General features: G+C 42.0%; 1 protein-coding gene across 1 annotated transcript; it reads left to right on the forward strand.

Annotated features, from left to right (window-relative positions):
- Window positions 1-3,890: 3,890 nt before the first annotated feature.
- On the forward strand, window positions 3,891-27,274 carry LOC137131897 (mucin-2-like). The gene is made up of 4 exons (XM_067513737.1): window positions 3,891-3,933; window positions 13,969-23,691; window positions 25,947-26,032; window positions 26,153-27,274. Exons 1-4 carry the CDS (start codon window positions 3,891-3,893, stop codon window positions 26,231-26,233), a joined length of 9,933 nt encoding a protein of 3,310 aa, XP_067369838.1. The 3' UTR covers window positions 26,234-27,274.
- Window positions 27,275-27,382: the final 108 nt, after the last annotated feature.

Raw genomic sequence — 27,382 nt, forward strand, 5'->3', positions numbered from 1 at the left:
ACTACGACGACCACAACTGAAACACCAACGACGACCACCACAACTGAAACAACCACAACGGAAACACCGACTACGACCACGACAACGGAAACACCAACCACAACAACCACAACTGAAACACCAACCACGACCACCACAACTGAAACACCCACTACGACCACCACAACAGAAACACCCACTACGACCACCACAACAGAAACACCCACTACGACCACCACAACAGAAACACCCACTACGACCACCACAACAGAAACACCAACCACGACCACCACAACAGAAACACCCACTACGACCACCACAACTGAAACACCAACTACGACCACCACAACTGAAACACCAACTACGACCACCACAACTGAAACACCAACTACGACCACCACAACTGAAACACCAACTACGACCACCACAACTGAAACACCAACTACGACCACAACAGAAACACCAACTACAACCGCAACTGAAACGACGACCACAACTGAAACAACCACAATGAAAACACTAACTACAACACCAGCTGAACCACCAACTACGACCACAATTGAACCACCAACTACGACCACAATTGAAACACCAACTACAACCACAACTGAAACGACGATCACAACTGAACAACCAACTACGACAACAACTGAAACGATGACCACAACGAAAACACTAACTACAACCACAGCTGAAACGACAACCACAATTGAAACACCAACTACATAAACAACTGACAAAACCACAACCTACACACCAACTACAACCACAACTCAAACGACGACCACAACTGAAATACCAACTACAACGACAACAGAAACACCAACTACAATCGCAACTGACACACCACCCACGACCACAACCGAGACACCAACCACAACTGAAACGAGGACCACAACAGACACACCAACTACAACCACAATTGAAACGACGACCAACACTGACACACCAACCACAAGTGAAACAACTGAAACGACGACCACAACCAAAAGACCAACTACAACAACAACCGACACACCAACTACATCCACAACCACAACTGAAACCACAACTGAAATACCCACTACATTCACAACTGACACAACCACAACCGAATCGACAACAACTGAAACGACGACCACAACCGACACACCAACTACAACCACAACTGAAACGACGACCACAACTGAAACACCAATTACATCCACAACTGAAACAACCACAACTGAAACACCAACTACATCCAAAGCTGACACAACCAACACACCAACTACGACCACAACCGACACACTAACTCTGTCATCAGAGTACAGTCAAGGTGCTTAAACTTTTGATGGTTTTTCCAACCAGCTTTTTAACACTTTGCATTCCTAAAGCTTTTAAAAGTCTAAGCTGAGCAAAACAGACAATGTAAACAATCACTAATCAGCCACAAGATTATATCAGCTTGTGATACAGTACATTCAAGATAATATGCAACTGTACTTTAATATTAATATATTATTAAGTCTTAGACCATAAATACACTCACTGTTATCCATCACTAGTGCATCATAGTTTGTGTAAATGTGTTTGATGTATTTATTCTGAGCAGGAACCAAGCAAAAGACATCAACTATTGTCAGCTATTTTTTCCAAATCAATACATTTAATCATCCTTTGTCATCCAAAGTTTAAAAAAATGTAAAGCTCTTAAATGCAGATGTTGGCAGGCAGATGAAGCACAGCACAACACTGGCGCCCTGTGACTACATCAAAGAGTAGAATTACTGCACAACAGTGCTCTGGTTTCACAGGAGTCAATAAATAGAATTTAATACTGTAAACAGATGCTCTTATTACTTTCAACATGTCATGTACATTGCTATTAGACTGATTTTAGATCATTTTCATAACTGCTCCACACATAAGTGAAGCATAATTTATATTGCCAACACTTACTTAACACAGAGGCACTGTGCTTAACTGTAATGTGATGCAACCAGACTAACCTGACAGGCCACTTCTTTGCCTGATATAGGTCGTGTGCCACATTAAAAGCAGCGCACATAGTATGTGAAAAATCAACGTCACAACATTGTACAAAATTATAGAATTCAATGAAATAATATACGTATTATTTACTACTGCCTTTTGATGGGGGCTACGATAATTGAGAATTAGATTGAGAATTAGATTATTACAGGCATCTTACAGTCTATATGAAGGTGGATCAAATTTCACAACTTTGTTTTGTAAATTGGTTGAGAAAAAGGGAAGGACATGGTTTCTTATACTGTTGGCAGGCACCTCAAAATAGAAGAGGAAATAAAGAATCTCAAACTCCACAACTGACTCTCTGAGAGGTCGACCAGCAAGCAAAAATAGGTCATTATGTTAAGAGCGGACCTCTTCAGGATACACTATCTAATGTGGACTATTAAACCATGGTCACCTGGCATGGTACAGATTCCAGTAAAAGAAAATAAACACAGCTCGGGCTCAGGGGACAAGTTAGAGAAAGAACTAACAGAGGCTACTGATAAACTAAGGCACAGATAAACGTTAAACCACTAGAGCGGGTGAACACAAGGGTAAGGCTAAGGAGACTAAGAAATATCAAAGAACAAACTACTGAACAAAGGCTAAGACGTAATAATGATTAAAGTAAAACGGAGCACAACTTAAAAAACACACTGGAAGGGAACAATACCAAAGTAACAGAGTTGGGGGAGCACATAAACACAAGGACTAAGGGGAGGCAGTCACAAACAAACTCAACATAAAGCACTGGCAAACTGAAGAGCACACAAGCAAACCTAAACATGAAAAAACCAGGATAAAACAAGCGGAGAAAACTAGGGACTAGGCCAAAATACTGAATTAAACAAAAGGCAAACCTCAGACCAAAACCACACAGGAAACACAGAGTCCAGAATACCCAAGTCCAAGATGCTGGAGTCCAGATTTCCCAAGAGTGCGAGAAACATAAGTTTCAGGTTTTACCAAAAGTCCAGAGTCTACTGTGGGGTTGGTGAGGATAATAACGGCAACAAGGAAGATAGTAATCACGATGGCAGAGACCACATTAACAATGACGAGGATCTGGCAGGGAAGTGAAGGGGAGACTGAACTTAAATAGAAGGGGGAACAGGTGCAAACAATGAGGGACAACGAGGGTAAAGCTGGGTGAACATAACCAGGGACAGGAAGTAAGGAGAAGGGGCCACAAAATAAAAGTCCAGGGACAGGAAGTGCAACAAGATCCTGACACATCCACTACATACACAGGGAAAAGCATAAGAAATCAAAAGAGTTGCCAATATCAAAGGATACAATAATACATAATACATCTCAGGTGACAGGTTTCACAGTTTGTTGGTAACAGTAAACCAAAACATGTGGGCTGGGAGGAAAAACCAGACACATATTTTCATTTGCCCTCATAGACTATGAATGCCTCTCTAGCAAACGCAGGGAAAAGAATAGGTGCAGTACTTAGAGGATGGACAGGATCAGGAATGAGGACATCAGAGGGACAGCTAATGTTAGATGTGTTGGAGATAAAGTCAGAGAGGCCAGATTGAGGTGGTTTGGACATGTTCAGAGGAGAAACTGTGAATATATCGATAGAAGGATGCTGAGGTTGGAGCTGCCAGGCAGGAGGTCTAGAGGAAGACCAAAGAGGAGATTTATGGATGTAGTGAGAGAGAACATGAAGTTAGTTGGTGTGAGTGAAGAGGATGCAGAGGATGGAGTTAGATGGAGGCACATGATTTGCTGTGGCGACTCCTGAAAGGGAACAGCCGAAAGGAAAAGAAGAAGAATTTGCATTTACTGACAAGAGGCTTTTACAATTATACGTTTTTCCAATCCTGTACATGTACCATTTTTTTTGTTTTCGGCCCAAAACAGGATTTTCATAAAGATGACTGCTAATGTCTTGGGGCACCATGGAAGAAGGGACTAACACCAAACCTGCCTTGGAGAACAGTGGTCGAATAACGCTGAGGCTCCCTCAGACTTAATGAGTCTGGCAGCTGCCTAATGACAGACCAGTCGCTTCGACAGCTCAATAGCTCCCCTACTATTGATGATCTACAAAGATGCAATTGAAATCCTATTTTATATCAAAAGCATCACTTAACATGTGCTGAGCACAATGCTGATGGAAGAGGAGTCTTGTGTACTGGATTAGCATATCGCATTGTGCTGTCTATACACATGAGTGAACATTAAAGAGGAGCTCATGGCTGCTGTGTTGCACAACCTGATATGAAGGAACACAAATGTAAATCATCATACAGGAGCCTTTGTACAAGCTGTCACGTCAGCTTAGATCAGCAGGATGGCTAAGTGGAGAATGCAATATGTTACCAGTGACACAAGTTTTCACTTTCATATTTGGCCTTGGACAAGCAGCATTTCTGTCATTCTTCCTTTGCTATTGCAGATGTGTTGACTGAGCCTCAGAATGGATTCTTGCTCAGGGTCAAACAACTGTTTGTCTTTAAAATCTTTGGATGATCAATACACAGAAAGGAGAATCCTGTTAGTTAGTTGGAGGGTTGGAGCATGTTAGAGGGTGTCAGGCAAATTATTCTAAAATGTGTTCGCCCCAATGGCCATATATGTTAACAAGCCTTTAAGTTTTTACTTTTGTGATCTACATTAATACAGTACTCAGAACTCTGTATTGTGATGGGAATATAAAATATTTATAAAAAAAATATAACGTGATGTGTCATTTTGTGAGATGTGGTACAAGCTGAGGCAGAAAGAAACATTGAAGCCGGGCCTTAGTGATAATTACTTTGGTAGCATTAGTTGCATTTGCTTTAAATTATTCAACAGTATAAGTAAAAACATTCACAATAAAATAGGTTGCAGGTGAAAATCTAAAATTGAGTTTGGATGCAAGTGTGGGACAATGCTGCATTCAGGCTGACAAAGTGGACTCCATGTTGATGCAAGTGATGTTATCCACCATTTATGTGGCTGAAGTTGATTGTCAATGGTCTTAAAGCTAAAGTCAAGGAAGCTTTTTAAACCTGCATTACCTTAGATGAACCGAGTGATTAATTATGTGACTTGAAATTCCAGTTTAGTGCTCTGAGCAGTTGCCTAAAGGCAGCCAGATCAATCTAATATGCCCACATCCCATATAACTAAAGTGACTTGGCAAGTCAGGAGACTGAGTGAGCATCACTGATGGCTTTGTTTCAGCCAGGAAACAGTAAAAGTAAATAGACGTATGATGCATCCCCCACCCGAAAAACAAAAACCAAACCCTAAACGATAAACACATACTGAGAGCCACACAATAAATCTACTGTTCAAACCGAACTGACAACACAACAGGACCAAGCTCTCAGAGCTTTTAAACTGATGAGGATTGAGTGGAGGGTATATAAACTACTCACAAAAACTTAGGGATATTCGACTTTTAGGTGAAATTTATGTAAAATGTAAAAGGTTCATGCTACAGTGATATTAAATCATTATCGTAGGGCATTTGAGTAGGAGCACGAAATGGTAATTTCTTCCTCCCAAACAATTTATTGAAACAAAAGCTACAGTAACAAGACCGAGCCTCCGACAGGAAGACTAAGATCTAAGAAAAGAGAAAATAAAGTCCAAGACTTGGATCATGAAGGCCAGGTGGATATGGACCAAAATTCTTATCTTTGTATTTTTCAGCTGAATGGCAATACATAATATATATTTTAGAAATGAGCTAAATGCACGAATGCAAGTCAAAGGCACTTGTGAGATCATGAGTCATTGTGGTTTAGTTATTTTAGTTGCAGTTACAAAAACTGAAAACAATTTAGTGTAGTTATGTTAGATGACGTTTTAGTCTCCTTTTGTCCTGGGCTCTTAGCTAAATATTCATATGATATAAAAACATTGTGGTATTTGGAGGCAACAGTTATTGGCATTTTTGTTTGTATACAGTTACTGTGGTTACAGGTGTTGAGATCAGTGGAAAATGGGATTTGTTTTCTCGTGCCTGTATCCTGCAGGTCAAAGAGTGATCGGATTCTCTCATTCTTCCTTTGCCCGGAATTGACCTGAACCAGCTAAAGGCAATAAAGGTTCTTTAATCCAATGTTATGAGTCAGGGTGATTGGCTGGCTGTCTTGAAATTCCAACTTGATGCTTTGAGCAGTTGCTTAAAGGTCGGCGGACTCCATTCCAAGTACGCTGAGGACCACTGATGGCTTTGTTTTAGTAAGGAAGCCAAAATTTAGGTTCAAAGAAAAAAGAAAGGTGATATAATCTCTCATATGAAAAACCAGTTTTACTAATGGATATTTTCAATATTTCCAAAACTCCTATATTCATATCTGTCTGTCTTGTACACTGTCTCTCTGTTTTGGCCATGAGAAAGACTGGAGACCTGTGCAGAGTGGATAGGAAGTAGTGGAAGTAGTTAAACTACTTACTTACTTTTTTTAACATTAACGCAAACAAACATACTGTTTCACTTAGTCCCAGTCTTTATTGTGCAAGTTCATGCTTCAATCATGAATCATATACTATTTGCAGTAATTATCTTGACAGTGTCACTTATCACAACATGTTCTGAAAAGGAAAAAAGAAGTAATTCAAACTACTTAAACCGGTTCTTGTGGTATTCCTGTAGATTTTTAACATAATACTAATGTATACAAGAGTAAGGAAAAGAACTTTCAGGTACAGTGTTACAGTGTTGCAGATTTTTCTCTCACATCTTGACTCCTGATTTATGGTCTGACATTTCAGTATGAAATAAACAAACATAAACATTCTGGTTGTAACGTGATTTGAAATATGTGAAGATTGAGGAAGTTGAGTTCTTGCTGCCACATTTACTTATAGAGATTCGTAATAGAGATCACAAGACACAAATACACTGACAACTTCGGTGACTGTGAGTCTACATTCAGACTGGACCAATCAGACAGGAGCTAGATATCAATGTCTGTTTGTTTCACATGTCAAAACAGCAGGACTATGTGAGAAGCAAAATAAAAATGTACATTAAAATATCAGACACTATAGAACAACCTATTAAATAATGCATCAAACATACAATAGAAGTTGGGATGATGTGTAAAATGTAAATATACATTTGCAAACAAATGTGTATATATATATATTTATTTATTTTTTTCCCTTTCGGCTTATCCCGTGAGTTTCAGGGTCGTCACAGTGGATCATTCGCATGTTGATTTGGCACAGTTTTTATGCCAGATGCCCTTCTTGACGCAACCCTCCCCAATTTCTACTGGGCTTGGAAGAGGGGCAATAAAAGGCTTGAAAAGTAATTGGCACAAATCTAAAACAAATTCAGAATCACTGTCTGTGAACGCAGTTTGCCATGCAATCCACAAATGTAAGTTCAAGCTGTATCATGCAAAGAAGAAGCCTGCCGTGTTTCTTTTTGGAAACTGTGGACGCTGTGTCCTGTGGACTAAAGAGGAGAGGGACCATCCAGCTTGTTATTAGCAGACATTTCAAAAGCCTGCATCTCTGATGGTATGTGGGTGCCTATGGTGTGGGCAGCTGACACTTCTGGAAAGGCACCGTCAATGCTGAAAAGTACATAGAGGTTTTAAAGCAACATATGCTCCCATCCAGAAGATGTCTCTTTCTGGGAAGGCCTTGCATTTTCAGCAAACAAATGCTAAGCCACATACTGCATCTATCATAACAGAGTCTGGGTGCTGTAGAATTCTGCATCAGACATGAATGGGACAACGTTCCTCTCCTAAAACTCCAGCAACTAGTGCCCCCACTTCCCAGATGTCAAAATACTTGAAGAGGTCATGTGGCCTTATGCTGAAGAGGACATGCCCTTGAAATGGTTGTTTCAACAAGACAATGACCCCAAACACACTAGTAAACCAGTTGTTGTTAAAGAATCATGGAGTGGAATAACGGCTGAGAGGTGGAACAAGTTGGTTGACTCCATGCCACACAGATGTGAAGCAGTTTTAAAAAACTGTGGTCATACAACTAAATATTAGTTTAGTGATTCACAGGATCCTAAATCCAAGAAACAAAAACCTTTGTACAAAATAGTTTTGAGTTTGTACAGTCAACGGCAGACACTGCTATTTTATGAACACACCCCTTTCAACTAATTGCCCAATTGCACAGTCTTACGAGCGTGTATATCACGAATGCTGGGTCTTGTTTGTTTCCTGAGAATCTACTGCACCTACTGGTAACTTGTTTTCCACGTAGCAATAAAAAAAAATACTAAAAACCTGGATTATTCTGGTTAGTCACATTGTATTGCTATTATTTTGAACAATACTTTATTACACCCGATGAACAAAAAAGTGTTTTCTGGACATTATTGACAGAGATGAGGAATCTTTTAGGATTTTCATGAACATCTGAAGTCACACATGGAAGTAAATTCACAGTTCAGACACAACAGCTTGAAGGCTTTGGGTTTCGACTTCTCCACTTTGTTGTTTTTTGTAAAACGATGATTTGTACTGTTCATTTATTGCAGACATAAAGACAACAAAGATTTAAAGCACTGCCATGTTTCTTTGTCTGAAACATTTAATAAAACAAGTTCAGTGAACCAGCAAAGTAGTATACAGACATTGTTATTAGAATTGACAGATTGTAGATGGAGGCTTACTTTTAAATACTAATATTAATTATTGAAGTCAAGTTTCAAAACCTATTGTGAGCAAGGAAGAAGTAATTGCACTGCGTGACTGCAAAACCTGTACGACAACTTGGTTTTCCAGTAAAGGTTTGGCTCTGGCAAGACCACATTATGTGCAAGGGTATTATTTTTTTGTGTTATACTATTCAATTATTGTTTGAATCTTTTAATCTGATTGAAAAGCCCAACCAGAGATGGGGCTGCAAATTAACTTTTCTTAGACATTACATACAGCATAATCTGCCTTAAATATTAGCTGTATGAGCCTGTGATTTTCATTATTGAATAAATATGGAAGTCATTTGAAAACAAAAAGCAAATAAGTCATTGGTTTCTATCCTAATTTCCCAAAATTTATATGGTAGTAAACTATGCAAACGTGAATAAAGTTCTAAAGAAACAAATAAATGATTTCTTACTGTAGTTTAACTTAAAAACAATGTAAGAACCAAATTAAGATGATCAGAGTTAACAATTACAACTCACATATTCATGTTTTAAAACTTTGTGTGTGATTATTCAATTTGTATTGTTTTATATTTTGTAACTGTGTATCTATAAAAATGCAGCCTCTCTCACCACGACCTGTCATTCCCCTTTTAGCAAAGGGAGGAGCAATAAAGGACTAAGTGCTATGTTTATTCTCAGTCAAAGTATTTGTCTGTCTGTGGACTAAAGAGAAGAAAACCTCACCATGGAAAGAAAAATACTTTGCTGGATATTTTTGATTGGATATTTTCAAGCAACCTGTGGACAAAGTAAATATTTAATCACAAATATATCTCTAAGTTATTTTTTTAAGACTTTAATTGGTTGTCTGTTGGATAAAGCTAAAGCAGAATATTTATTTTATTTCCAGAAAGAGCATTTCCAGAGAAGCTAATGTGAAATCCATGACATAATACTGACATAAATGGCTTAGATTCTGTTATGCATGTGATATTTCATGATCTTTGCTTAGGTTTTCCCACTGTTGGTGTCTCCTTCAAAAAGCACTAATCATTGAATAATATTTCCACAGTGTAGATTAGTACTGAATTGCACTTATTCCCAGATTCCTATTATACTAATTCCTATTAATGTACCTACGAACATACAACTGGACTGAAAGTGGGTTATTCTTACTTCAATGACAACACAACAATTCAGTAACTACAAGTACATATGTGACTAATAAACTAAACCCTAAAAACGTATATTATATATATATATATATATATATATATATATATATATATATATATATATATATATATATATATATATATATATATAATTAAATTTTTTTATGTAGGTTACAATAAAGTTGAATATGGTTTATTAACTTTATTTATTTATTTTAGATGGATAAAAAAAATCAATTTTAGTTACTTGCTGACACATTGCTATGGGTGATTGATGTGAGTACATTTTGAAAGTTAAACAAAAGCTAATTACCTGTACATCAACAGATGAAACAACAACTGAAACTCCTACAACCCTGACCACTATGGAAACGACAACAACCGAGACAACGGCCAAAACTGAATCACCAACAGCCACAGCTGAAACACCAACCACAACCACAACGGAAACAACAACCACAACCACAACGGAAACACCAACCACCACAACTGATACGACGACCACAACTGAAGCACAAACAACAACCACAACTGAAACACCAACTACGACCACAACAACAGAAACACCAACTACGACCACCACAACTGAAACACCAACCACGACCACAACTGAAACACCAACTACGACCACCACAACGGAAACACCAACCACAACTGAAACACCAACAACGACCACCACAACTGAAACAACCACAACTGAAACACCAACTACGACCACCACAACTGAAACAACCACAACTGAAACACCAACTACGACCACCACAACTGAAACACCAACCACGACCACAACTGAAACACCAACTACGACAACCACAACGGAAACACCAACCACAACTGAAAAACCAACTACGACTACCACAACTACAACAACCACAACTGAATCACCCACTACGACCACCACAACGGAAACACCAATCACAACCACAACTGAAACAGCAACTACGACCACCACAACTGACACACCAACTACGACCACCACAACTAAAACACCCACTACGACCACTACAACTGAAACACCCACTACGACCACCACAACTAAAACACCCACTACGACCACCACAACTGAAACAACCTCAACTGAAACACCAACTACAACCACCACAACTGAAACACCAACGACGACCACCACAACAGAAACAACCACAACTGAAACACCAACGACGACCACGAAAACTGAAACACCAACTACGACCACCACAACTGAAACACCCACTACGACCACCACAACTGAAACACCAACGACAACCACCACAACTGAAACAACCACAACTGAAACACCAACTATGACCACCACATCTGAAACACCAACTACGACCACCACAACTGAAACACCAACGACGACCACCACAACTGACACACCAACCACAACTACAACTGAAACACCAACTACAACCACCACAACTGAAACACCAACGACGACCACCACAACTGAAAAACCAACCACAACCACAACTGAAACACCAACTACGACCACCACAACTGAAACACCAACCATAACTGAAACACCAAATACAACTACCACAACTGAAACACCAACTACAACCACCACAACTGAAACACCCACTACGACCACCACAACTGAAACTCCAACGACGACCACCACAACTGAAACACCAACGACGACCACCACAACTGAAACACCAACCACAACTGAAACACCAACTACGACCACCACAACTGAAACACCAACAACGACCACCACAACTGAAACACCAACCACAACTGAAACACCAACTACGACCACCACAACTGAAACACCAACAACGACCACCATAACTGAAACACCAACCACAACCACAACTGAAACTCCAACTACGACCACCATAACTGAAACACCAACTACGACCACCACAACTGAAACTCCAACGACGACCACCACAACTGAAACACCAACGACGACCACCACAACTGAAACACCAACCACAACTGAAACACCAACTACGACCACCACAACTGAAACTCCAACGACGACCACCACAACTGAAACACCAACGACGACCACCACAACTGAAACACCAACCACAACTGAAACACCAACTACGACCACCATAACTGAAACACCAACCACAACCACAACTGAAACACCAACTACGACCACCACAACTGAAACACCAACAACGACCACCACAACTGAAACACCAACCACAACTGAAACACCAACTACAACCACCACAACTGAAACACCCACTACGACCACCACAACTGAAACTCCAACGACGACCACCACAACTGAAACACCAACGACGACCACCACAACTGAAACACCAACCACAACTGAAACACCAACTACGACCACCATAACTGAAACACCAACCACAACCACAACTGAAACACCAACTACGACCACCACAACTGAAACACCAACAACGACCACCACAACTGAAACACCAACCACAACTGAAACACCAACTACGACCACCATAACTGAAACACCAACTACAACTACCACAACTGAAACACCAACTACAACCACCACAACTGAAACACCCACTACGACCACCACAACTGAAACACCAACGACGACCACCACAACTGAAACACTAACGACGACCACCACAACTGAAACACCAACCACAACAGAAACACCCACTACGACCAGCACAACTGAAATACCAACTATGACCACCACAACTGAAACACCAACCACAACTGAAACACCAACTACGACCACCACAACTGAAAGACCAACTACAACCACCACAACTGAAACACCAACTACGACCACCACACCTGAAACAACCACAATTGAAACACCAACCAGAACTGAAACACCAACTACGACCACCACAACTGAGACACCAACTACAACCCCCACAACTGAAACACCAACTACGACCACCACAACTGAAACACCAACTACGACCACCACAACTGAAACACCAACGACGACCACCACAACTGAAACACCAACCACAATTGAAACACCAACTACGACCACCACAACTGAAACAACCACAACTGAATCAACAACCACAACTGAAACACCAATTACGACCACCACAACTGAAACACCAACAACGACCACCACAACTGAAACAACCACAACTGAAACACCAACTACGACCACCACGCCTGAAACAACCACAACTGAAACCCCAACTACGACCACCACAACTGAAACACCAACCACAACCACAACTGAAACACCAACTACGACCACCACAACTGAGACACCAACTACAACCACCACAACTGAAACACCAACTACGACCACCACAACTGAAACACCAACTACGACCACCACAACTGAAACAACCACAACTGAAACACCAACCACAACTGAAACACCAATTACAACCACCACAACTGAAACACCAACGACGACCACCACAACTGAAACACCCACTACGACCACCACAACTGAAACACCAACCACCACCACAACTGAATCACCATTTACAACCACCACAACTGAAAAACCAACTACGACCACCACAACTGAAACACCAACTACGACCACCACAACTGAAGGTACCACAACTGAAACACCAACCACAACTGAAACACCAATTACGACCACCACAACTGAAACACCAATTACGACCACCACAACTGAAACACCAACGACGACCACCACAACTGAAACAACCACAACTGAAACACCAACTACGACAACCACAACTGAAACAACCACAACTGAAACACCAACTACGACCACCACAACGGAAACACCAACCACAACAACCACAACTGAAACACCAACTACAACCACCACAACAGAAACACCAACCACGACCACCACAACTGAAACACCAACCACCACCACAACTGAAACACCAACTACGACCACCACAACCGAAACACCAACTACGACCACCACAACTGAAACACCAACCACAACCACAACTGAAACACCAACTACGACCACCACAACTGAAACACCAACTACGACCACCACAACTGAAACAACCACAACTGAAACACCAACCACAACTGAAACACCAATTACGACCACCACAACTGAAACACCAACGACGACCACCGCAACTGAAACACCAACCACAACCACAACTGAAACACCAACTACGACCACTACAACTGAAACACCAACCACAACCTCAACTGAAACACCAACAACGACCACCACAACTCAAACAACCACAACTGAAACACGAACTACAACCACCACAACTGAAACAACCACAACTGAAACACCAACTACGACCACCACAACGGAAACACCAACCACAACAACCACAACTGAAACACCAACTACGACCACCACAACAGAAACACCAACTACGACCATCACAACTGAAACACCCACTACGACCATCACAACGGAAATACCAACCACAACAACCACAATTGAAACACCAACTACAACCACCACAACTGAAACACCAACTACGACCACCAAAACTGAAACACCAACCACAACTGAAACACCAACCACGACCACCACAACTGAAACACCAACTACAACCACCACAACTGAAACACCAACTACGACCACCACAACTGAAACACCAACCACAACCACAACTGAAACACCAACTACGACCACCACAACTGAAACACCAACCACAACCACAACTGAAACACCAACTACGACCACCACAACTGAAACAACCACAACTGAAACACCAACTACGACCACCACAACTGAAACAACGACAACGGAAAAACCAACTACGACCACCACAACGGAAACACCAACTACGACCATCACAACTGAAACACCCACTACGACCATAACAACGGAAACACCAACCACAACAACCACAATTGAAACACCAACTACGACCACCACAACAGAAACACCAACCACGACCAGCACAACTGAAACACCAACCACCACCACAACTGAAACACCAACTACAACCACCACAACTGAAACACCAACTACGACCACCACAACTGAAACACCAACTACGACCACCACAACTGAAACACCAACTACGACCACCACAAATGAAACACCAACCACAACCACAACTGAAACACCAACTACGACCACCACAAAGGAAACACCAACCACAACAACCACAACTGAAACACCAACTACGAACACCACAACAGAAACACCAACTACGACCATCACAACTGAAACACCAACCACAACAACCACAATTGAAACACCAACTATGACCACCACAACTGAAACACCAACCACAACTGAAACACCAACCACAACTGAAACAACCACAACAGAAACACAAACCACGACCAGCACAACTGAAACACCAACTACGACCACCACAACTGAAACACCAACCACAACTGAAACATCAACTACGACCACCACAACTGAAACACCAACCACAACTGAAACACCAACGACGACCACCACAACTGAAACACCAACCACGACCACAACTGAATCACCAACTATGACCATAACTGAAGCCATTACAACAAGTGAAACACCAACTACGAACATCACAACTGAAACACCAACTACGACCACCACAACTGAAACACCAACCACAACCACAACTGAAACACCAACTACGACCACCACAACTGAAACACCAACTACGACCACCACACCTGAAACAACCACAATTGAAACATCAACTACGACCACCACAACTGAAACACCAACCACAACAACAACTGAAACACCAACTACGACCACCACAACTGAAACACCAACCACGACCACAACTGAAACACCAACCACAACCACAACTGAAACACCAACTACGACCACCACAACTGAAACACCAACTACGACCACCACAACTGAAACACCAACAACGACCACCACAACTGAAACAACCACAACTGAAACACCAACTACAACCACCACAACTGAAACAACCACAACTGAAACACCAACTACGACCACCACAACAGAAACACCAACTACGACCATCACAACTGAAACACCCACTACGACCATCACAACGGAAACACCAACCACAACAACCACAATTGAAACGCCAACTACAACCACCACAACTGAAACACCAACTACGACCATCACAACTGAAACACCCACTACGACCATCACAACGGAAACACCAACCACAACAACCACAATTGAAACACCAACTACAACCACCACAACTGAAACACCAACTACGACCACCACAACTGAAACACCAACCACAACTGAAACACCAACTACGACCACCACAACTGAAACACCAACTACGACCACCACAACAGAAACACCAACCACAACCACAACTGAAACACCAACTACGACCACCACAACTGAAACACCAACCACAACCACAACTGAAACACCAACTACGACCACCACAACTGAAACACCAACTACGACCACCACAACAGAAACACCAACCACAACCACAACTGAAACACCAACTACGACCACCACAACTGAAACACCAACCACAACCACAACTGAAACACCAACTACGACCACCACAACTGAAACAACCACAACTGAAACACCAACTACAACCACCACAACTGAAACAACCACAACTGAAACACCAACTACGACCACCACAACTGAAACAACCACAACTGAAACACCAACTACGACCACCACAACGGAAACACCAACTACGACCATCACAACTGAAACACCCACTACGACCATCACAACGGAAACACCAACCACAACAACCACAATTGAAACACCAACTACGACCACCACAACAGAAACACCAACCACGACCAGCACAACTGAAACACCAACCACAACCACAACTGAAACACCAACTACGACCACCACAACTGAAACACCAACTACGACCACCACACCTGAAACAACCACAATTGAAACACCAACTACGACCACCACAACTGAAACACCAACCACAACAACAACTGAAACACCAACTACGACCACCACAACTGAAACACCAACCACGACCACAACTGAATCACCAACCACAACCACAACTGAAACACCAACTACGACCACCACAACTGAAACACCAACTACGACCACCACAACTGAAACACCAACAACGACCACCACAACTGAAACAACCACAACTGAAACACCAACTACGACCACCACAACTGAAACAACCACAACTGAAACACCAACTACGACCACCACAACAGAAACACCAACTACGACCATCACAACTGAAACACCCACTACGACCATCACAACGGAAACACCAACCACAACAACCACAATTGAAACGCCAACTACAACCACCACAACTGAAACACCAACTACGACCATCACAACTGAAACACCCACTACGACCATCACAACGGAAACACCAACCACAACAACCACAATTGAAACACCAACTACAACCACCACAACTGAAACACCAACTACGACCACCACAACTGAAACACCAACCACAACTGAAACACCAACTACGACCACCACAACAGAAACACCAACTACGACCACCACAACTGAAACACCCACTACGACCATCACAACGGAAACACCAACCACAACAACCACAATTGAAACACCAACTACAACCACCACAACTGAAACACCAAATACGACCACCACAACTGAAACACCAACCACAACTGAAACACCAACTACGACCACCACAACTGAAACACCAACTACGACCACCACAACGGAAACACCAACCACAACACCCACAACTGAAACACCAACTACGACCACCACAACAGAAACACCAACTACGACCATCACAACTGAAACACCCACTACGACCACCACAACTGAAACACCAACCACCACCACAACTGAATCACCATTTACAACCACCACAACTGAAAAACCAACTACGACCACCACAACTGAAACACCAACTACGACCACCACAACTGAAGGTACCACAACTGAAACACCAACCACAACTGAAACACCAATTACGACCACCACAACTGAAACACCAATTACGACCACCACAACTGAAACACCAACGACGACCACCACAACTGAAACAACCACAACTGAAACACCAACTACGACAACCACAACTGAAACAACCACAACTGAAACACCAACTACGACCACCACAACGGAAACACCAACCACAACAACCACAACTGAAACACCAACTACAACCACCACAACAGAAACACCAACCACGACCACCACAACTGAAACACCAACCACCACCACAACTGAAACACCAACTACAACCACCACAACCGAAACACCAACTACGACCACCACAACAGAAACACCAACTACGACCATCACAACTGAAACACCCACTACGACCATCACAACGGAAACACCAACCACAACAACCACAATTGAAACGCCAACTACAACCACCACAACTGAAACACCAACTACGACCATCACAACTGAAACACCCACTACGACCATCACAACGGAAACACCAACCACAACAACCACAATTGAAACACCAACTACAACCACCACAACTGAAACACCAACTACGACCACCACAACTGAAACACCAACCACAACTGAAACACCAACTACGACCACCACAACAGAAACACCAACTACGACCACCACAACTGAAACACCCACTACGACCATCACAACGGAAACACCAACCACAACAACCACAATTGAAACACCAACTACAACCACCACAACTGAAACACCAAGTACGACCACCACAACTGAAACACCAACCACAACTGAAACACCAACTACGACCACCACAACTGAAACACCAACTACGACCACCACAACGGAAACACCAACCACAACACCCACAACTGAAACACCAACTACGACCACCACAACAGAAACACCAACTACGACCATCACAACTGAAACACCCACTACGACCACCACAACTGAAACACCAACCACCACCACAACTGAATCACCATTTACAACCACCACAACTGAAAAACCAACTACGACCACCACAACTGAAACACCAACTACGACCACCACAACTGAAGGTACCACAACTGAAACACCAACCACAACTGAAACACCAATTACGACCACCACAACTGAAACACCAATTACGACCACCACAACTGAAACACCAACGACGACCACCACAACTGAAACAACCACAACTGAAACACCAACTACGACAACCACAACTGAAACAACCACAACTGAAACACCAACTACGACCACCACAACGGAAACACCAACCACAACAACCACAACTGAAACACCAACTACAACCACCACAACAGAAACACCAACCACGACCACCACAACTGAAACACCAACCACCACCACAACTGAAACACCAACTACAACCACCACAACCGAAACACCAACTACGACCACCACAACTGAAACACCAACCACAACCACAACTGAAACACCAACTACGACCACCACAACTGAAACACCAACTACGACCACCACAACTGAAACAACCACAACTGAAACACCAACCACAACTGAAACACCAATTACGACCACCACAACTGAAACACCAACGACGACCACCGCAACTGAAACACCAACCACAACCACAACTGAAACACCAACTACGACCACTACAACTGAAACACCAACCACAACCTCAACTGAAACACCAACTACGACCACCACAACTGAAACACCAACTACGACCACCACAACTGAAGGTACCACAACTGAAACACCAACCACAACTGAAACACCAATTACGACCACCACAACTGAAACACCAATTACGACCACCACAACTGAAACACCAACGACGACCACCACAACTGAAACAACCACAACTGAAACACCAACTACGACAACCACAACTGAAACAACCACAACTGAAACACCAACTACGACCACCACAACGGAAACACCAACCACAACAACCACAACTGAAACACCAACTACAACCACCACAACCGAAACACCAACTACGACCACCACAACTGAAACACCAACCACAACCACAACTGAAACACCAACTACGACCACCACAACTGAAACACCAACTACGACCACCACAACTGAAACAACCACAACTGAAACACCAACCACAACTGAAACACCAATTACGACCACCACTACTGAAACACCAATTACGACCACCACAACTGAAACACCAACGACGACCACCACAACTGAAACAACCACAACTGAAACACCAACTACGACAACCACAACTGAAACAACCACAACTGAAACACCAACTACGACCACCACAACGGAAACACCAACCACAACAACCACAACTGAAACACCAACTACAACCACCACAACAGAAACACCAACCACGACCACCACAACTGAAACACCAACCACCACCACAACTGAAACACCAACTACAACCACCACAACCGAAACACCAACTACGACCACCACAACTGAAACACCAACCACAACCACAACTGAAACACCAACTACGACCACCACAACTGAAACACCAACTACGACCACCACAACTGAAACAACCACAACTGAAACACCAACCACAACTGAAACACCAATTACGACCACCACAACTGAAACACCAACGACGACCACCGCAACTGAAATACCAACCACAACCACAACTGAAACACCAACTACGACCACTACAACTGAAACACCAACCACAACCTCAACTGAAACACCAACTACGACCACCACAACTGAAACACCAACTACGACCACCACAACTGAAGGTACCACAACTGAAACACCAACCACAACTGAAACACCAATTACGACCACCACAACTGAAACACCAATTACGACCACCACAACTGAAACACCAACGACGACCACCACAACTGAAACAACCACAACTGAAACACCAACTACGACAACCACAACTGAAACAACCACAACTGAAACACCAACTACGACCACCACAACGGAAACACCAACCACAACAACCACAACTGAAACACCAACTACAACCACCACAACCGAAACACCAACTACGACCACCACAACTGAAACACCAACCACAACCACAACTGAAACACCAACTACGACCACCACAACTGAAACACCAACTACGACCACCACAACTGAAACAACCACAACTGAAACACCAACCACAACTGAAACACCAATTACGACCACCACAACTGAAACACCAACGACGACCACCGCAACTGAAACACCAACCACAACCACAACTGAAACACCAACTACGACCACTACAACTGAAACACCAACCACAACCTCAACTGAAACACCAACAACGACCACCACAACTCAAACAACCACAACTGAAACACCAACTACAACCACCACAACTGAAACAACCACAACTGAAACACCAACTACGACCACCACAACGGAAACACCAACCACAACAACCACAACTGAAACACCAACTACGACCACCACAACAGAAACACCAACTACGACCATCACAACTGAAACACCCACTACGACCATCACAACGGAAACACCAACCACAACAACCACAATTGAAACACCAACTACAACCACCACAACTGAAACACCAACTACGACCACCACAACTGAAACACCAACCACAACAACAACTGAAACACCAACTACGACCACCACAACTGAAACACCAACCACGACCACAACTGAATCACCAACCACAACCACAACTGAAACACCAACTACGACCACCACAACTGAAACACCAACTACGACCACCACAACTGAAACACCAACAACGACCACCACAACTGAAACAACCACAACTGAAACACCAAATACGACCACCACAACTGAAACAACCACAACTGAAACACCAACTACGACCACCACAACAGAAACACCAACTACGACCATCACAACTGAAACACCCACTACGACCATCACAACGGAAACACCAACCACAACAACCACAATTGAAACGCCAACTACGACCACCACAACAGAAACACCAACCACGACCATCACAACTGAAACACCCACTACGACCATCACAACGGAAACACCAACCACAACAACCACAATTGAAACACCAACTACAACCACCACAACTGAAACACCAACTACGACCACCACAACTGAAACACCAACCACAACTGAAACACCAACTACGACCACCACAACTGAAACACCAACTACGACCACCACAACAGAAACACCAACCACAACCACAACTGAAACACCAACTACGACCACCACAACTGAAACACCAACCACAACCATAACTGAAACACCAACTACGACCACCACAACTGAAACAACCACAACTGAAACACCAACTACGACCACCACAACTGAAACAACCACAACTGAAACACCAACTACGACCATCACAACGGAAACACCAACTACGACCATCACAACTGAAACACCCACTACGACCATCACAACGGAAACACCAACCACAACAACCACAATTGAAACACCAACTACGACCACCACAACAGAAACACCAACCACGACCAGCACAACTGAAACACCAACCACCACCACAACTGAAACACCAACTACAACCACCACAACTGAAACACCAACTACGACCACCACAACTGAAACACCAACTACGACCACCACAAATGAAACACCAACCACAACCACAACTGAAACACCAACTACGACCACCACAACGGAAACACCAACCACAACAACCACAACTGAAACACCAACTACGACCACCACAACAGAAACACCAACTACGACCATCACAACTGAAACACCAACCACAACAACCACAATTGAAACACCAACTATGACCACCACAACAGAAACACCAACCACGACCAGCACAACTGAAACACCAACTACGACCACCACAACTGAAACACCAACCACAACTGAAACACCAACGACGACCACCACAACTGAAACACCAACCACGACAACAACTGAATCACCAACTACGACCATAACTGAAGCCATTACAACAAGTGAAACACCAACTACGACCATCACAACTGAAACACCAACAACGACCACCACAACTGAAACACCAACTACGACCACCACAACTGAAACACCAACTACGACCACCACAACTGAAACACCAACCACAACCACAACTGAAACACCAACTACGACCACCACAACTGAAACACCAAGTACGACCACCACACCTGAAACAACCACAATTGAAACACCAACTACGACCACCACAACTGAAACACCAACCACAACAACAACTGAAACACCAACTACGACCACCACAACTGAAACACCAACCACGACCACAACTGAATCACCAACCACAACCACAACTGAAACACCAACTACGACCACCACAACTGAAACACCAACTACGACCACCACAACTGAAACACCAACTACGACCACCACAACTGAAACACCAACCACAACTGAAACACCAACTACGACCACCACAACTGAAACACCAACCACAACCACAACTGAAACACCAACTACAACCACCACAACTGAAACACCAACTACGACCACCACAACTGAAACACCAACGACGACCACCACAACTGAAACACCAACCACCACAACTGAAACACCAACCACAACCACAACTGAAACACCAACTACGACCACCACAACTGAAACACCAACTACGACCACCACACCTGAAACAACCACAATTGAAACACCAACTACGACCACCACAACTGAAACACCAACCACAACAACAACTGAAACACCAACTACGACCACCACAACTGAAACACCAACTACAACCACCACAACTGAAACACCAACTACGACCACCACAACTGAAACACCAACCACAACTGAAACACCAACTACGACCACCACAACTGAAACACCAACCACAACTGAAACACCAACTACGACCACCACAACTGAAACACCAACCACAACCACTACTGAAACACCAACTACAACCACCACAACTGAAACACCAAGTACGACCACCACAACTGAAACACCAACCACAACTGAAACACCAACTACGACCACCACAACTGAAACACCAACGACGACCACTACAACTGAAACACCAACCACAACAACTGAAACACCAACCACAACCACAACTAAAACACCTACTACGACCACCACAACTGAAACAACCACAACTGAAACACCAACCACAACCACAACTGAAACACCAACTACAACCACCACAACTGAAACACCAACCACAACCACAACTGAAAAACCAAGAACAACCACAACCAAAACACCAACTACGACCACAACTGAAACACCAGCAATTACAACCATGTCCACAACCGGAACACAAACAACAGCTGCTGTAACATCAGTTAGTGCTCCATCCCCCACAATGTTAACAACTCAAGGTGAGAATAGCTTTGATTATGATTCAATAGTGGATTTGCCTATCAAGACAGCATAGAAATAGACTTGTACATCAAGCCAGGATTAAATAATTACCCAAAGATACAGTTGTAATCAGAAGTGTACATACTCTAATTGTGGACATGATAGTCATTGTATTGTGGTTTAAAGCTTTAAAGATGAATTTCAACTAAGGCAAAATAATCAAGAAATAAACGAAAACCCCAAAATATAAACACAGCACAGTTAATATTATCCTTAAATTTGTCAACCTTCTGATGAGAGGAACCAACTGCAGACCAAACAGGTGGACTCTTTCCATTCTTACCACTTGCCACGTTAGTTTTAACAGTTTTCTTTTCATGTTTACATACATCCACTGAACAGCTGATTGGTGACGTAACACACTGTGCCCAGATGCCCCTAACTTCATTCTTGATGATTTTAATCACTGGCAGTCAACTAAAACACTCAAAACTTTTTAATATTATGTGTCTTGTGTGCCCCCCACCAAAAAAACCCGACAATTAATCTATGTTATGGTTCTGCGGGTGGTGCATATAAAAAATCGACGTATATGTCCTGATTTTTACATTTACATTTAGCAGATGCTTTTATCAAAAGCGACTTACAAGTGAGGTACAAGGCAGCAAAAACCTAAGTCAAGGAGAAAACATCAAAGCAAACTCCTATCAGAAAAGTGTTTCTTTCTTGAAACCATGGTGACACCATGATTTACTCCCTAATAGTTGGCAAATTGCAGTTTACTTACCAAGCTGTTAAGGATGTTTATGATGGAAAAGTGTTTGTTCTAAACAAACCAAGGTGTTATGCAAGGATTTTATTTGCTATGTTTTTGTCTTTCTTCCTTTAAGGTGCAGTCTCATTTTGATCAGCTACTTTTGATGCTTTTAGATTTTCTTACTTGATGGAGTTCAGCAGGTTTGGGTAAATGGACGTATGTTTGTTACTAGGCTTTCGTGTACAGGGTGTTTCCTGTCACCTTTGCTTTTGGTACTGACTCAGACCATGGTCAGGCCTTACTTGTTTTTGTTTAATGGTATGATAACTTTCTGGATCTGGACAAAGGACTAAATAATTGATTTTTACGCGAAATAAAACCAAACCAAAAGTGAGAATAATCATGATGAAAATGTACATTAGCCCTGTGTTTGATTCAAAGTTTGATGTAAACACCGAACTGATTGTCAAGTAGGGTCAACAAAAAAATCCATTTCATAAAGCAGCTTAATTGTTTTGTCTCTGATTCCAACTTATGTAACTTATGCATCTTTTATTTTATTTGCTGTTATAATGGATTGTCTAGGGAGGACAAGAATAGGCTAAACAGCAAAGTTAAAGTATGTTTCAAGATTACTGGATTTCAGCAGAAGGACACTAGCGCCCTCTGGGAGAAACAGGTGGCAGAGAAAGCAAAAAAACCAAAACATTTTCAATCAATCAGATCACATTCTCTCAACTGAATTGTCACTTCTGCCTTCTGGCTGTCGTTATACTGTGGCCTTGATGAGAAGTAATCATTACTCCAGCTCCTTTATTCCTACTCATATTAGACTGCTCAAGAGACAGTAGACACTTGAAGTGATCGTTATTTTAGAGTCATTTTTGTCACGTGCAAGTCCTGGATGGCCATGATGTCATGGAGGACCTGCTTGAGGTTTTTCTGGGATGACAGTGTCTGTGTAATCTCTATTTTTAACTTATGCTTACTGGCCCTGGTCTGCTGGCTAAGTCTAAGGTAGATTGCTTCATAATTTGTAACTATTGAGCTTGTGAAACCCCTAAGAAACTTGTTGCTTCTAGGGAGTTCAGCTTATAATCTGCAGAAATCGTTTCAAGTGACCTTCTTGACATCATCTATCATCCTCCTCGACTTCTACTGAACTTTTTTGTATTTTAAGTTTAGGATTAGTTTATAGTCTGTACAGAAGAAACATTATGAGAATTAAGTTTTGACTATGGCTGAAATTCATATTTGCAGAGTCCTAAAGAATTCATAAAGTACATTTTTACCCCAAGGGCAACTAAACTTATGAACCTGTTACATGACAAATGACATAACTTTTCACTAGAAAACCTATCTATTAAGTACAAATTAGGATTTTATAATAACTATATAACTATAAAGTATTTAATAAAGCAAATAATGATGTACTTGTTTTCCTTTTAATATTAGAAATGGATGTGTTCAAGGAGATATTTCATTAATTTCCATATGTATCTTTTTTCCCTTCAGGATTATTTTCACTGGCAAATCTACAGATGAAGATCACCTCTTCGGAAGGTCTAAACCATTCAGTCATCGCCAGCCTTGTTAAACAGGTATGTGAAACAGAATAGCAGTATGTAAAGAAACATTCTTATTGATATGTGTCCACACAAAATGTGAAGTGAAGAGAGAGAGATCTTCTAATATTTATTCTCTGTTTTCTCTCCATTTAGTTTTTAACAGATAATGTCCTGAACGGAACAGCCTACAATCTCAATGTCATCAGAATTCAACAGATTAAAGTTGCCCCATAGAAGCTTCAGTTCTAAAGAAACAGTGGTTTGCTAGTTTTTTTTTTTCCATTCATTATTGGTGTTCCCCCCCACCCCCCTTTATTTATTCAGGGTAGTTTCTACTACCAGGCCACCACGCTGTTGCACGAATACTCATTCCCATGGAGTTATCCAGTTCACACACATTCTGACATGTAGCCTCTGAGCAGCTGACTGGTAAAAATAATATGAAGTAGAATATGAAGTTTATTTAGAATGAATGAGGGGGGAACAGTGGGCACCCAGGGTGCTAGCGCTAAGTGTCTCGCTCAGGGACCACACCTAGTAAGTAGGCTGTGAATTGATCATGCAGACTTCTGCATCCTATCCTGCTGCTCTACCCATTGATTATTTTCCATTAAGTATCTCCAAATCCAAAAAGCAAGCTTCCTTGATGAAGGACTACAAACAAGAAATATACATTTTAGACTTAATCTTCCTCTACGCCTCTTTCAAATCAAAAATATCTGTACTTCAAAGAAGTAAATTATCACACAGTCAGACTTTGACAGCCAGCACAGTAAATGTCTCCAATTTCTCAGTAGTAGTTTTTTTTTTTTGCCTCATACCCTGTGTTATACATAGACATGTCTACTGAATAGGTTTTGAGTTGTGGCAGTAAAAACTGAACTATTAAACTTATAGACTGACTTTTGAAAACCAGAATATGAAAGCGCATCTCGATTGGTGTGTGAACAGTGTTGTGCAATAAAATAACAAGTTGAACTATTGCAGTATGAGAGAGGAAGTCTGCAGGTTGACCATTTGAAGATTTTTATTGCATATGCTCAAGAGAATCTGTGAATATGTTTATTTTGTGTGGATAATAGTTTTTCTCACTTTCACTCTTTTTCTGTGTCCTGTCATTCAATGCAAATGATTTTCATGTAAGTATTAAACACAAACCTTAGCCGTGCAAGTATGTTACCTTTGTCCAATTACACTTGAGCTTCTAAAAATGTGGGACTGTGTATTAAAATGGCTGTAATGCTTAAACAGTTGAATTAAAGCCTAAAGCACTTTAATTATTTTTTAATTGCTTTATTTTAAATTCATTATGGTAGTGTACAACTGCAAAATGACAAAGATTCTGTCACTCTTCAAATACTTCTGGATCTGTCTGTATTTTAG

Source organism: Channa argus, chromosome 8, assembly GCF_033026475.1.
Source record: "Channa argus isolate prfri chromosome 8, Channa argus male v1.0, whole genome shotgun sequence".
NCBI classification, from domain to species: domain Eukaryota; kingdom Metazoa; phylum Chordata; class Actinopteri; order Anabantiformes; family Channidae; genus Channa; species Channa argus.